Genomic DNA, 16,981 nt, shown 5'->3' on the forward strand with positions numbered 1-16,981 from the left:
TCATCAACATGAGGGAAGAACTGAAGTTTCCAACCATACTAGAGAGAATCATGCAAGTCAACACGACCTTTTGCCTTAAAGTCATGAGATACCCAACATCTACTGCATTGTTCAAAGACAAATTACTTAGTGTTGTTAACACCCTATTGACTGGTGCCAACATACCAACTCACTCCTTTTATGATAAATGGCTGAGAAAAAATGCCTACAATCTCATTAAACTCAACATTCCTTTTAAGTGCAATCTACTTGTCTCTAATATTCCTCTTTATCTGTACCCCACCATTCAAGTATCATACACACCTGTCACCAAGAAAGATAATGAGAATCTTGCTCTTCTCAAAACTGTCACACTCGAAACAATTGCCTCCTCCATCAAGAATTTAAGATCTCACGAAAACTGTGTCTACACCGACGGCTCAGTCCAATCTTCTACTGGACGGACTGCAGCAGCATGTAGGTTTTATAGAAATAATATTTGTATAAAGACTGTCAGTGTCAGGTTAAACAACTGGCTGACCTCTACACAAGCAGAACTAGCAGCATTACAACTAGCTACCAGTACATTAAAAAACATTGGAGGAGGAATAATATTTTGTGATTCAAAGTCTGCTCTTTAAGCATTCAAAAATTTCTCCTGGAAGATCGACAGCAAGAACCTCATACTACCAATTATAAATTACCCAATTGCTGCACAGAGTAAAGGGTCTCAAATCTCCTTTGTATGGATACCTTCACACATAAATATAACCCATCATAATGAGACAGACATTGCAGCCAAATTAGCATGCAACAAAGATGAAGTTGAATTAGATCTAGGTATCCCCATCTCTGCTGTCAAGACTGTATTGGTCCAAACACTCAGGTCTGATAGGAAAGAAATTACTGACTCCCAACAACTGGAAAGTACTAGTATAAAAAGCTATGATTTGTTCAGATCTGAAACCTATATCTATGGGCAGCACAAAACGTCCACCAGACTGTGCGACACTGGTTGCAAGGATCAGGTTGGGTTACCGTTACCTGTGGCACATGGCTACAGGTGACGGATCTCCCAATCCTGAGCACTCCAGGTGCAAACTCTGTGAGCAGGAACTGCGACAATGACCTCCCACACTACATCACCGAATGCCCAGTTATTAAACCTTTCAGACCAGTTGGCATGAGGTACCTGGAGCTTTGCAATTACTTTATTCACTCGTATTCTTGGAGATATCCTCACAGTGTACCCAAAATTTGCCAGTGCAGGCTACTAAACATATGGCCCTGTATGACTAACCATCCTGCAAGATGGGGACTTTTATTACCACTGCTACCTTATTCACTCTTGCGTTGATGATATCCTCAATATGCATCTGGAGTCTGCCAGTGCAGACTGCCTATCACATGCCTCTGTATGACTAACCATCCTGTGTGATGGGGATTTTTTAGCATCACCTAGTTAGCTTTTTGACACACTGTACTCCACTTCATATAGTCTAGGGTAGCTGCACAAATGCAGATGTACCTCATGTACTGTATTAATAAAAAAAAGGTAGAGGTTGGAGATCAGAGGCTTGGGCCTAGTACCGGTTAACTTATGAAGGTGAGTAGCCTTTGGCTTCAAATTGGCTCATTTATTTTACACCTCTGTGTATCACAGATTTTCAACAATATCCCCCAAAAAACTTATTTTGCCTTCAGAGATGAATCTGTCAACAGCTGTTCATAGGGTCTCCCCTTTTGCCTGTACAGTATATGGGTATGCACACCCCCCACCTTTTTTAATATACAAAGATTTTAATTCAAATTATCATTGTCATTAATGTAACAACCATATATTTAAAATTTAGTAATGTCTTGCTACAAATATAAATACAGTACACATTTTGCATTGTACAGTCATTATAAACATAATGATATAAACCAGTGATATAAAATAAAAGTACCGATTACAAAATATTTTAAAAGTAGTAGTTAAACATATAATGTTAACACACACACAAATCACAATAACGTGATGCATCAAATGAACAAATCCACAAGGGCTGAGCGTCTGGAATCCTCTCGGACGTAGGTTCAAACCCTTGTCACGGCCCTTGTGGATTTGTTCATATAATGAACCCGTTTCCCTCCTTTACATGTGAATTGTCTGGGCTCACCACACCCAAAACAGGAAGACCAATCATCTGTTTCATTTGCTGAAACTGGACTAATGAATGCCCAATAATCCACCACTACAGTATATATATGTCCTATAAATCTCATGCAAGCACCTCGCACACATACACCCACAGCCCATGCTCACAAAGAACCTACATGTGCACACCATATTGCAAGATGGACTATGCATAATAAAGAGGACTGGGATACCTTAATTGGTCAGCTGTTATTTGTTTGTTCCGTGTATGCTGTAAAAAAAAAAATGACAAAGTAGCAGTTTAGTGAAATTCATTCATGTAATTCCAGTCGTGAGGGTACAGTACTGCAATAATCCTCAGACGTAGGAAGTTTTGGATTTTCAATTGCATGTGATGCATCATATTGTTTGCTGTAAGAAAATTGGAAACAACCTGGAAAATGATTTCTGAAGAAGATTCCCCATAATTCGTTTAATAGCAGTCCCTGTGGCGAAGTGGTAAAACACTCGCTTGGCATTTCGCGAGCGCTTTGGCCTGGGTTTGTATCCTGGCCAGGGAGGATTTACTGGGCGCCAATCCTTAACTGTAGCGTCTGTTCACCCAGCAATGAATGGATACCTGGTTAAACGATTTGGCAGGTCGTATTCCGAGGAAAATTAGGATTTAGGACTTGCCCGAAACACTTGGCGTGCTAGTGGCATACAAGAATGTAAGACCTCATTATATATTATAAATTTGTTTAGTTATCATAGTGTGGTGTCTTGTATCTTTGTGTTCAAGGTGGTGTATCGTCTGCAAGCAGCTTGCAGCAGCATTTGGATTATATATCCTCCCTGCCATTTGCTAGCACAACCACAACTTGCAGCATCTCATCCAGCATGGCAGCTTCTACAACTATGTCCAGTAGCTGTGTGACATCTTCAGCTGTATCCAATCCACTCATATTTTCTCCCCAGGTAAGCTAGACAGTGACAGTGTAGGTGTCATACCATCTTTGATATAATTAAGAATGTATTGCAAGGGGAAATGTCATCAAATACTTATATTATTTTTCACTTGTAAGCCATAACCAAATGTGATACGTATCAGTTTTGAAGTTGAGAGTAACAAAACCAACAAGTCTTGATATAGTGTTCATACTATAAACTGTCATACTATTACTGTCTGCCTAAGAAATTTAGGATACAATTTTATGCTGCTAAGGATGACCCTGTGAATTTACATGTACCTGCTCACATGGCTTAAAATTTATTTTAATTGGAATAAACAAGGCTTCTCTTCTATTCATAAATTATCATTCATTCTGTTAGAGAAGTTTTTTCTTCTGTATTCCTTGTACTGTAGCAGTAGGAATCCTGGTGTGCTGAGAGTAATCATAAAAGCTACTAATTTGTTATTTATGAAGTTTGTAATAAAATTCTATGCATTCCATTAGGTAAGAAAACTGACTACATCTGGAGCCCGCACAGCATCGCTGCAGCAGATGCACCGTACTGGACCAATTCAGAAAATACGCAAGAACAAGAACCCTTTGGTCAACAGGCCTTTTGCTAGAGGTGTTGTTCTGAAAACACTAATCAAGAAACCCAAGAAGCCCAACTCTGCTAACCGCAAGTAAGTGACAGTTAACTTATTAAGTCTGTTTGGCATCGAATATAACTTTTTTTTTTATCCCATTAAGTTATCATTTCTGTGATAAGTGTTAATTCCTAAAATATTAATACTTTAGGTTGTTGTTGTGGGAGGGTTGAGAAAGTGGTTTTCACAGCAAATTGGCAAAATCCCAGATCATTGTAAAGAATCATGTGGATAGAGTTAAGAATTTGAGCAGCAGTAGTAAAAACTTGAGGAACATAGTTACAGCCTTGGAAGGTCAAATATGGGAATTATACAAAAATAAGAATCACTGGAAAACTGAAGGAAAGTAAAGTTTTAAAGATAGCTCTTAAAGTTAAATAAAATCTAGGTGTTTGTGAATACAATAAGTTAGGCAAGGAAAATATTGTAAACAGATAAACAGGGAAAAGAGCTTTTGTCAGAAAATATGGAGGTGATTACACAGGATATAGGAAAGTGCAATAAGGATATGCAGCTAACCCTTGCACCAGTAGCCAGAGAGAAAATAATATTAGAAGCAGTTAAGGAAGTGACTGAGCAGCAACAGGAATCTGAAAGAACCTTGAGCTACATCTTTTGGGAAAGAACCAACACAAAGTGTACTGGAGATAAACCAACACAATCCAACAAAATATGAACTGGGAATCAGCCAATATTATGCATGGGGTGTATGCAAATATTGTATGGGCTGTCAGGAAGAGGTAATGGAACATGAAATTATAAACACTATAACCTGCAGAAATATCCTATTGCAAAATTTTCCACCCAAAACTTGTTAAAAATTCACTAAACAAGAAGGAATGTTGTAACAGAGATTGCCCGGCACTTCATATTAAAGGAACCAGGCAAATAAAATCAAAAGAATGCAATTATGAATACAGCAACACCCATACATACCAGGGGTATTTTTTAGTAAGAGAAAGAGGAAAAGAATGACAAAAAATGTCCAAACTCTACTATCAACTCGGTCAAATGCTAGACAGGACCCAGACTATGTGGCACCCATACCAGAACCACAGATAGAGTCTTAACACCAAGTAAAATACCCAGCACTTCCACAAATATAGCATCTTTCATATTTGCCAGCATACAAGGCATCAAAATACGCAAAACAAAGTCTGCTTTCTAACTTGTCTCCTGAATGAGGCAAATGCAATGTTCACAGCTTTGACTGAAACTTGCACAAAGGACTATTATGACAATGAGATATAGATACCAGAATTAATTTTTTTCAAATGTGATAGAATACATAGGTTACAGGGTGGAGTCAGCCTGTACATCAAAGACACTCGTCTGCATAGAGCTACTAAACACCACAAATGATATGGTGGCAGTGTTGATACTCAAAATAGAAATTCTAATTGTGGTGATTGTTCTGGTATATTGTATAAATCACCAGATGCAAATCCTCAGCAGTTGAAAGACCAACTTACAAAAATAGAATACTGCTTAGAAAACTTCTCAAACCCTGCCCCAAGAATCATCTTGCTTGGTAATTTCAATTTACTACAATACACCTAAAATGGAAAAATATGGCAAATACTGTATAGTTAAACCAGAAAAATCCCAGGAAGGAGTTTAAGCGAAGTTACTCACAGATGACTTCTTGCAGATGTACTACAGATTTGCATTAAACCAACAAATAGTAAAACCCGCTAGGAAAGAAAACACCTTAGATCATATTTTTATAAACAAAGATGAACTTATTAAGGACATAATGATTACAAATACATGCTACTTGGGTCACACTCTAATTGAGGTTCAGACATGCATAGGCAGTAGACCTTTGCAGCCAGTCTCAAATCCAAGAGGAGGAGAGTTCAGGAAATTAAATTTCAATAACAAGCAGATTAACTGTGAACAAATAAACCAAACTCTCACAGAAATATGTTGGGAAAGAGAGCTAGATAATGCAAACTTAAACAGTGCCTTGAGAAAATAGGCACAGTAGCACCATAAATATGTGCAAGTCATATATCACTAAGAAGAAGGGAAGGGAATTATCAGGCAAATGTGCCAAGCCTTAAGACTATATAGTACTTGGAAGGGATCAGGATAAGGATTTGCGACTGGACGAGAAAAAGAAAGGGTGCCCAACCACTTGGACAGTCGGGGATTGAATGCCGACCTGCATGAAGCGAGACTGGAACTCTACTGTCAAGCCCAAGTGGTTGGGCACCATGCCTTTCACAATTGGATAAAGAGAAAAAGTTGCAAACTGGAACGAGAATGGCTTTCCCTCTAAAGGCGACAAAAACAAATGGCAGAACATTTTAAAAACTCAACTCTATCCCAAGAACAAGAAGGCTATGTAGAGAAATAGAAATGATTGAGAAAAGTTGCAAGAATCATATAAAATCCACGAGAGGTAAAGAGAGCAAAAGGCCATAAGCAAAATTGAGAGGAATCCAAAATACTGTACATTTTCTCCAATGCAATATCTGGAACAAAAACTACATCTTACATTGGGCCCTTTGCGCAAGGGCAATGGAACCTTCACAGATGATGACAAAGAAATGAGTAAAATACTGAGGTTACAGTATAATTCTGTTTTCAGTGAACCCCTGAACACATTGCAGATCAATGATCCAAGCTAATTCTTTATGAATGTGACACCATTGAACCATATCAGATGTGGTTCGTTGAGTGGTTCCTAACCTCACTCAACTTTGAAGTAGCTAAAGATACTGGTGTTATTCCTGACATATTTAAAACTGTGGAGATTGCATCATTTCACAAAGGAGGTAGTAAAACTGATGTAAAAAAGTTATAGACCAATAGCTGTAACATTGCGCATTGTAAAAAAAACTTTGAAAGTAAAAATCTAAGAAGTAAGATCACAAAACACATGGAATCACAAAGGCTACTTAACCCTGGGGCAACATGGGTTCAGAACAGGGCACTCCTGCCTCTCACAATTGCTAAACTACTATATGACATGACCTTAGATGTCATGGAAGACTAACAATCCAAGAATACACAGATTTTGCAAAAGCTTTTAACAAATGTGACCATGATGTTATTGCATACAAAATGCACACAAAAGGAATTACTGGCAAAGTAGGAAGATGGGTCTTTGACTCCTTAACAGACAGAACCCAGAGTGTAATAGTCAACAAAGTAAAATGTGAATCATCCACCATTAAAAGCTCAATTTCCCAAGGTACCGTACTTGCTCTGGTACTTTTCCTCATCCAGATATCAAACATAGACAAGGATAAAAATCATAGTACTTACTATATCATCATTTGTAGATGACACTAGAAATTTCATGAGAGTAGACAGTATAGAGGACACCTCCAAATCCAAACCTCCAATCTGATGTTAATGGGCCAATCTTTCAATGCCAATATTTTGCACAGAAAATAACATAATGTTTAATGAGGATAAGTTCCAATTACTGCACTATGGAAAAATAAAAACATCAAAGCAGTAACCACCATAAAATAGTCAAACCACACTATTGAACCTTACCTTGAGGTTACCTTGAGGTGCTTCCGGGGCTTAGCGTCCCTGTGGCCCGGTCGTTGATCAGTCCTCCTGGTTGCTGGACTGATCAACCAGGCTGTTGGACGCAGCTGCTCGCAGCCTGACGTATGAGTCACAGCCTAGTTGATCAGGTATCCTTTGGAGGTGCTTATAGATTGATTGATGAAGATTAAGCCACCCAAAAGGAGGCACGGGCATGAATAGCCCATAAGTGGTGGCCCTTTTGAGCCATTACCGGTATCAAGAGCTGATACTGGAGATCTGTGGAGGTGCAAATGCACCCTGCATGACGGGAGATGTCTCCTTCGTGAATGTGTTAAGATGAGGATGAAGCCACCCAAAAGGTGGCACGAGCATGAATAGCTCGTAAGTGGTGGCCCTTTTGAGCTATCACCAGTATCAATAGATGATACTGGAGATCTGTGGAGGTGCGACTGCACCCTGCGTGACGGAAGATGTTTTCCGTGATTTAAACAGATTGAATTGATTGATGAAGATTAAGCTACCCAAGAGGTGGCACGGGCATGAATAACCTGTAAGTGGTAGCCCTTTCGAGCCATTACCAGTATCAAGAGCTGATACTGGAGATCTGTGGAGGCGCGACTGCACCCTGCGTGACGGGAGATGTCTCCCGGACCAAGTGGTGACCAGATGGTGTCCAGGTGCTTATCCATTTTTGAAAGAAAAAGCAATGTAAGAGATTTAGGAGTGATCATGTTGGAAGACCTTACTCTTAAGGAACACAGTGAACAGTTGCTGTCACAAGTGCAAGAAAAATGACAGGTTGGATAACAAGAACATTCCAAACAAGAGATGTCATGCCAATGATACTTTTTAAGACATTAGTGCTTTCTAGAGTGGAATATTGTTGCACACAAACAGCCACATTCAAAGCTGGAGAAATTGCTTACCTGGAGAGCATGCAAAGATATTTTTACTGCTAGAATCCACTAAATAAAACACCTAAATTATTAATACCACTTACAAATTTTAAATCTGTATTCCCTTGAGTGCAGGCGGGAGAGCAACCCGTCCTCTTAAAAAGAACGTCACTTTTGGCTCGTATGCGCGATATGGCTAAATTTGGACGTAATTTGAAATGAAATCCACTCACAAAAGTGACGTTCTGTTCCGTTTTCTATTTGAGCCGTCCGGCGTACGCGCAGAGGTTATAAGAGGACACTTTAAATTAACGTTTTTCATAACGTTTTGAAACTTTATGAGAATTTCCTGCCCACCTAACCTATCAGAGGACCCTTAACTTACTGTTGTTGAAAAAAAAAATCCCAAATTTATTTTCATATTTTTTTCAATTTCAAATTACGTCCAAATTCGGCCATACGGGCAAACGGCCAAAAGCGACGTTCTTTTTAAGAGGACAGGTTGGGGAGAGAGATGTACAGTACTGTATAATAACTTACACTTGAAAAATATTAGAAGAACTGGTTCCAAATCTGCACACAGAAATAACTCCATATGAGAATAGAAGCCATGGCAGGATGTGCAAAATAGCCCCACTGAAAAGCAGGTGCAATAGACACGCTGAGACTTCAATGAACATGAAAGGCCCAGGACTTTTCAACACTTTCTCTACATATATGGGGCATAACTGGCTGACCTCTCACAGTGTTCAAAAGAGAACTCTACACGCACCTTCAAAGAATACCTGATCAACATGGCTGTGACTCATATCCCAGACTGCTTGCAGTCACATCGAACAGCCTGGTTGATCAGACCAGCACTGAGGAGACCTGATCAGAGACCGGGACACTGGAACATTTATCCACAAAATCATCAACTGGTAGGTATATTTTATCTATAGCATTTTTTCTAGTGATTTTTGTTAATGATATGCTCATGGATTCCCAGTTCTGCCAAAGTACAGTACCAGAGGATTTTCTTAAAACATTGTATTATAGAGAGCCGAATTTAATTTTGACAATACAGTACAATAGGTCTCGGAGTGGTTTCCAGTTAATTTTTGTTTAGGGCTACCATTTAAAATTTATTAAAAACTATCTTGAAAACAAAAGGTCCAACAAATTTTCAAGTAAATTCTCAGAGCAGTAGAGATGGATAGGTAATCTAAAAGTATGGGTGTTAGGATAAAATATGAAATGATAACATTACTGAAAGAAATTGAATGCACAAATTTTGATATGTAAGATAAAGGATTGGGTGCTTCAGTGTTGTCATGTGCAATAAATGGCTAGAACTATTAAGGTAATATTGTATAGGCCAATATAAATAGGTTTTAGGTCAAAGTGGAAGACAGAGGAGGGACTGAGGAAGTACAGTACACTATTGTGAATGAGTTCGTGTGATGTGCATTTGAAGATGCATATCACGCACTTAGAAATTTTACTGTACAGTACGGTAATGCAAAAAATAAGATGGAATAGTATATTAATGTGTAGCTCATTTGCTGTTAAATAGGTGCGTGTTGGTACGACTTACAACTGGCAGAGAGATGGTTGCATATGTGCCAGGACAAGGTCATAACCTGCAGGAGCACAACATTGTCTTGGTTAGACCTGGAAGGTTGCGAGATGTTCCTGGTGTCAAGCTCAAATGCATCCGGGGCAAGTATGACCTCATGCATGTTGTCAAGAAAAAACAGTAAGTTTGCCATCAGTGGTAACTATCTCCAACACAAAGAAGAGACAGTGTGTGAGTATGGGGGCAAGATGTGCTTCCAACACATTTTCAAGAAGAGATAGCAAAGGGTCCCTGTGTCAAATGTCATCTCAAGATGGTCATTAAAAATGGGCAGAGCCTTACATGTCCTTACCTGTATCTCCTCTTCAGAGACAAGTCAAAAGTATATATACATCCTCATTAATTATACCCATAAAAACATAATAAAATTAAGACATCATTATGGTACCAAGACAACTAACAAGGCATTTTATGACTAATTTCTCACTAACATGTTTTTAACAAAGTTTGATGTACTAATCAGCAGGTTCTGTGATCGCTACAAGAAAGTGTAAAAATCATTGATGTTAAAATGTCCATAGAAACATACTCTTTGGTGACTAAATATGCTGATGATAGAAGCTCATTTGTTGTTAAAAAAAAAACATAAGCATTTCCTAATAGTAAAACTAGATATTTACTGCATGTGCTTGGGTCCTGTCATTCATAGTTCACTGTCAAAACCTTTCATCACCTTTCTCAGATATTAGTACAGTATAATATTAGAAAAATCAATCTATCTCTTAGTTCACTTAGCTATTTTTGAGACTTTAGACAAGCATTGTATTACCTGGTTATACAAAGACCAGCATTGTATAACCTGATTCATTCTTGACCTTTGGATCGAGTTAATTTATGAGCTTGTAGTTGTAGGAGATTTAGTAAGAATGTATGTTACAACACTTTTTGTACATTGTCATAGATAATTTATTACAACTCAGTAGAAGTAACTGAAGAGTTAACTGTTTATTAAAGTTAGTAAGAGCTAGCTTTCCTGTTCAGTCCTTATATAAAACTGCAGCTTAGTGTAATAAATGTAAAGACTGATGAGTGTTTGTATTTACTTCTTAACCCTCTACAAAGTGATGGATTTCTAATTGCTACATGAAATTATTTGTTATTTAACAGATGGTATTCCCAATAAAACTTATTGCTGTCCTTTCACATTTGCATTTTATGAAGTGTTATTCAATTTTTAGTTTTTTTTTATTATGTATATTTTTGAACTATGATTCTGCTTATACAAGAGATTAGAAAGTACCTTGCTTCTTTTCTCAGCCAAAATGTTCAAATTAGTGTAGCAAAGATGTTTGTAAGAGTGTAGTAAACAAGGCATTAACTTTCAATTTACAGTAAAAAATAAAGTAACTAGAATACGTAAATGATAATTTTCTACCCTTCAACCGTTATAAAGCTATTTCTGTATTTTATTGGCTGCATTTGAATTAGAATGATACTTATTTACAGATAAAACCTTTGTTATATAGAAAATATATAAGAATGGAATTGTTGGTCTATGATGGAATAGCTCATACTGCAGTTTTCAGGAACACAGTAGAGTATTCTAAAACAAAATATACAGTATACAATACTATACAGATCATAATTATAATTGATAAAAAAAAAAAAAATCTAATGTGTGTCCCACTTTCATGTGTGCCACACATCTTAACCCAAAGACATTGGTAGGGACAGCACAGGGGGGTTACTGGACAAGCACAAGGTCCTTGATCATACCTGATTACCTCAACCTGTTAACCCTTTTGCTTCTAAAGGTCATCATAGTATCGTGATGGGAAGTAATTATCAATAGCAGACACCAAACCGGGAAGGCTATGATCCTGATGGGAAAAATTAGTGAGAATTGTTTCCAAATCATTCAATGTTTAAACAGGTTTTCTAACCTTGCCAACAAGCTCCTAAATCCAGTAAATATTGCCATCTGTTTGTGACAATCAAATGGCCTTCTTTACACACTTACCCCCTATTTTTAATGGCACAGCTAGAAAAAGCAGCATGGCTGCTATCATCACAAACTTCCAATGGGGTGATGAATAGACCTTATGTCCTCTTGTCATTTATTCAGAAAGCTTGTTCATTACAGAAAACAAACAGAGGAGGCGACTCTTTACATTAATCAAATGGTCGAGCTATTTACTGTAGCACTCGCACAGTATGCTCTGCTTCTGAGCGGTGTGCAATGTAGCATTTAGTAAAACAGGAGCCCACAGGAAACATTGGTGTATGGTAATACATAAGTGAGGTTACAATCACCAATACCAATGCAGAAATTATAGGAATTAGATAAATGTGAGCATGACTTTTGGCAATATAGTACAGTATAAAACAATTGGAATAAGTGCTGCAAAAAAAGTAAGATAAAGCAAGGTACAGATTGCAGAACTTTAACAATCAGAAGAGACCATTCCAAAGAAAACAGATGCTAAAGAGAGACTGGCGAGACTAAAGTACGTATGAAGGTATGAATGAAGACAAGATCAAAAATTATAAAGTGATAAGAGTGAGGAAGCCATTGAAGTGATACAGAATGACCACAGTTCAGTGCCACATGAGCTGCTGGGTCATCAACATCAGGCAAAGTAGTCACAAGGAGTGATGAGAACATATGATATACAGTATTGGGAAACGTGACTAAATCCAATATTAATAAATAGTGTTAAAAGATATTATGGTGGATAAAGAAGGTAGAATGTGATACTGTAAATAGATTACAAAAGGTTACAATAGATTACAGTACAGTATATGGAACTAAATGAGTACTTTAGAGATACTGAGTGGAAGAGAACATCCAACCTGTCCTCCTACAAAGAATGTCGCATTTCGCTCTTATACGTTACACAAGGCCAAACACTGACGTACAGTACAGTGGTACCTCGGAATGCGAGTGTCCCTGTATGCGAGTTTTTCGGAAGACGAGCAGGATTTCCTCGAAAAATATGTCTCGGAAGGCGAGGGTTACCTCGGGACGCGAGTTTGTTGATACGCGTACAGGCCGACCTAGCGCGTGGTGGTTCGGCGATCGTCGCCCCTCCACCCCTCCGCCCCTCAGTTTACCATTGTCTCGCGCCCAGTGACTACCCCACATCAATTCTTCTCGCGGATTTTCAGTGTTTTGTTGGATTTTTGGTGATTTGACTATACAATTTGTTATTATATATCTCACCATGGGTCCCAAGAAAGCCAGTGGTAAGGATAAAGGCCAGAAAGCCCATGTGAGGATGACAATAGAGGAGAAACAAGAGATCATTCGGAAGCATGAGAACGGTACACGTGTTGTTGAGCTTTGTAGGCAGTACAACAAAGCCACATCAACAATATGCACTATACTTAAGAAGAAAAATGAGATTATGAGTGCTAAAGTGGAAAAAGGAGTCAGAACAATAACGAAACAAAGACCACAAATACTTGAAGTGGAAAAGTTGTTATTAATTTGGATACACGACAAGGAGTTAAGGGGTGACAGTGTTTCGGAGGCCATTATTTGTGAGAAAGCCAGGGTTTGGACAGATTTGTGGTGAGGAAATCGAGCAGTGAGCCTCAACCAGGACCTAGTGGCACTCAGATAAAACGTCCCAGGGAGAGCACACCAGAAAGGTCTTCACTGCCCGATGTGATAATGGAAGGGGACTCCCCTTCCAAACAGTAACTCATCTCCTCCTCCCCCCTCCTCACCATCTTCCATACGCCTACAGCATTCAACAGCAAGGTAAGTAATAACTGGAACATAGTTTTGTAGGTTTATTTAGATGAATTAGGTATAAAAATTTAGTTTGATGTAGGTTTTTGGGGTAGTCAGGAACGGATTAATTCATTTCCCTTTATTTCTTATGGGGAAATTAGCTTCGGAATGCGAGTTTTCGGAATACGAGGCGTCTCCAGGAACCAATTAAACTCTTAAACTGAGGTATGCCTGTACTACAAAATGGAAGCGAGTTGCGAAAGTGACGTACATTGTACTGTCCCGTTTTCCGTTTTTGGGTCCTCTGGTAGACCTGGAAGGCAATGTCCTAGGTTGAAAGAGGACTTTAAATTAACCGTTTTCTTGACATTGGGAAATCTTAGGAGGACGGACTGAAGCATCAGAGAATAGATGCCAATGTAAGGTATGTAATATTGATGCAACACTATGTGCAAGAGGAAGAAAAAGACAATAAAAATAATTTATTTAAATTGACAGAGGAAATGTAAAAACTTAGAAACATTATAAAAATGCCAGAAATAAGCATACAGTGGCACCTTGAAAATCAAAAGTATTCCCTTTTAAACCAGATTCAGATTTGTGAATAATCTAATTTAGCCAAACTTAGGCTATTGACCACCAAATTTTGTTTAATATTCTTAGTAAATGATAGAGAACGTATTTTTTTAATTATAAATAAACAATTTATAAGTGTATTTTGTATTATCAAGATAAATCAATCTTGTGGCTTTCAGTCTAGTACTGTACTTGTAAACTGCTTGATCAAATTTGTTAATATTTCAGCCGCCTGAGAATTTTTCTCTGCCTTTACCACCAGAACTGTTGTGTTTTTTGGGGGGGGGTAAAATAGGAACCTCAAGTGCTAACAGCCAAATCATTTGCCTGCATTTTAATTCTCCAGCATGATAAATTTTCCATATTAATATAACTTTTTCATCAATGTTATGATACCTCTACTTCCTGGTCTAGCCAGAAAGGAAAACATTTTCTACTCTATTAAATTGTCTTTTATATTAAATTATGAAACATGACTAAATTGAAGTACCACAGAAAAATTAACACTTTTCTGCATAAATTTAAGCTCTGTCCATGTTATGATGCCTTTCCTTCCCTGTGCCTGTTGCCACTCACAAATGATTTATATTCAAAATTAAAATGCTACAAAATCTTCCAGTAAACACTGGCAGAACAAGAAAAAATCACAAGGCATGGACGTGTCACAAACTGCATTGTCGTACCATTATATAATACTGTAGTGTAAGCTCAGTAAAACATTTATAAAAAAAATTGTTTTAAAATAAATTTTACTATAAAAATTCCCAAAATTAGCTAAATAATTAGTATGGAATTAATCAGATTCGTGACTGTTACCTCATTATCAACCCACCGTCCAAAAATGATACAACCTGTAGCTACTATGGATGGAATGTACAAAATATCAACTGTTTTACCCTAAGAAGTCTCCATTTTGCACTACTGGAATTCTAAAAGGCATTCTAAAAGAATTCTATAAAAAATCGTTTAGAATTCTAAAACCTCACTGCAGATCTGCTCATCCACATCCATCCCACCTGCCACCCTCAACCTCACTGCAGAGCTGTCCATCCACACCACCTGCCCACCCCTAACCTCACACCAGATCTGCCCACCCCCATCCACACCACCTGCCTACCCCCAACCACATCACTTGCCCACCCCGACCTCACACCAGATCTGCCCACCCTAATCCACACCACCTGCCTACCCCCAACCACATCACTTGCCCACCCCGACCTCACACCAGATCTGCCCACCCCCATCCACACCACCTGCCTACCCCCAACCACATCACTTGCCCACCCCGACCTCACACCAGATCTGCCCACCCCTATCCACACCACCTGCCCACCAGGCAGGTGGTGTAAACAGCAGAGATAGCACCACTCCATAAAGGAGGAAATAAGGCAGAGGGAAAAAATTACAGACCGATAGCACTAACATTGCACATCATAAAAAATTTTGAAGAGTGCTAAGAAGTAAGATCACAAAATACATGGAATCACAGCATCTCCATAACCCCGGACAACATGGTTTCAGAACAGGGCGCTCTTGCCTGTCACAGTTGCTGGACCACTATGATATGGCATTAGATGCTATGGAAGACAAACAAAACGCTGATGTAATTTACACAGATTTCGCAAAAGCCTTTGATAAATGTGACCATGGTGTTATTGCACATAAAATGCGTTCAAAAGGAATTACCGGGAAAATAGGCAGATGGATCTACAATTTCCTGACTAACAGAACCCAAAGTGTAATAGTCAACAAAATAAAATCCAGCCCATCAACCGTGAAGAGCTCAGTCCCCCAGGGTACTGTGCTTGCTCCAGTACTTTTTCTCGTCCTCATATCGGACATAGACCAGAACACAACCTATAGCACTGTATCATCCTTTGCAGATGACACTAGGATTTTCATGAGAGTTGGCAACATAGAGGACACGGCAAACCTCCAATCAGATGTAGATCAGGTCTTTCTATGGGCTACAGAAAATAATATGGTGTTTAACGAGGATAAGTTCCAGCTCATGCGCTACGGAAAAATTGAAAATATAAAAACAGAAACCACGTACAAAACTCAGGCAAATCATAACATAGAACGAAAAGGCAATGTAAAGAATCTGGGTGTACTCATGTCGGAAGACCTTACCTTTAAAGAACACAATAAAGTAGCCGTCACAACTGCAAGAAAAATGACAGGTTGGATAACAAGAACTTTTCACACTAGAGATGCTATACCGATGATGATACTTTTCAAAACGCTTGTGCTCTCTAGAGTGGAGTACTGCTGCACAATGACAGCCCCTTTCAAAGCTGGAGAAATTGTTGACCTGGAGAGCGTGCAGAGATCCTTTACTGCTAGAATCCACTCAGTAAAACATCTAAATTACTGGGACCGACTAAAGAGCCTAAATCTGTACTCCCTTGAGCGCAGGCGGGAGAGATACATAATAATTTACACTTGGAAAATAACTGAGGGGCTGGTCCCAAACCTGCACACAGAAATAACATCACATGAGACCAGAAGACATGGCAGGATGTGCAGAATACCCCCGTTGAAAAGCAGAGGTGCAACAGGTACTCTGAGAGAGAACTCTTATCAACATCAGAGGCCCGAGACTGTTCAACACGCTTCCACTACACATAAGGGGCATAACTGGCCGACCCCTCACAGTGTTTAAGAGAGAACTGGATAAGCACCTCCAAAGGATACCTGATCAACCAGGCTGTGACTCATACGTAAGGATGCGAGCAGCCGCGTCTAACAGCCTGGTCGATCAGTTCAGCAACCAGGAGGCCTGGTCGACGACCGGGCCGCGGGGACACTAAGCCCCGGAAGCACCTCAAGGTAAGGTAACCTCAAGGTAACCACCCCTAGCCACATCACTTGCCCACCCCGACCTCACACCAGATCTGCCCACCCCCATCGACACCACCTGCCCACCCCTAACCTCACACCAGATCTGCCCACCCCCATCCACACCACCTGTCCACCCCTAACCTCACACCAGATCTGC

The 16,981-nt window shown here is 39.1% G+C and overlaps 1 protein-coding gene across 2 annotated transcripts in view; it reads left to right on the top strand.

Moving 5' to 3' along the window:
* Positions 1-11,086, top strand: part of tko (technical knockout) — a 38,678-nt gene extending 27,592 nt beyond the window's left edge. For both annotated transcript variants that reach the window (XM_045740250.2, XM_045740249.2), the window contains exons 3-5: positions 2,901-3,076; positions 3,556-3,734; positions 9,663-11,086. In XM_045740250.2, the coding sequence (XP_045596206.1) occupies positions 2,901-3,076; positions 3,556-3,734; positions 9,663-9,849 (542 nt within the window). In that variant the 3' untranslated portion in view covers positions 9,850-11,086. The remainder of the gene's footprint in view (positions 1-2,900; positions 3,077-3,555; positions 3,735-9,662) is intronic.
* Positions 11,087-16,981: the final 5,895 nt, after the last annotated feature.

Source organism: Procambarus clarkii, chromosome 26 (assembly GCF_040958095.1).
Source record: "Procambarus clarkii isolate CNS0578487 chromosome 26, FALCON_Pclarkii_2.0, whole genome shotgun sequence".
Classification (NCBI taxonomy): domain Eukaryota; kingdom Metazoa; phylum Arthropoda; class Malacostraca; order Decapoda; family Cambaridae; genus Procambarus; species Procambarus clarkii.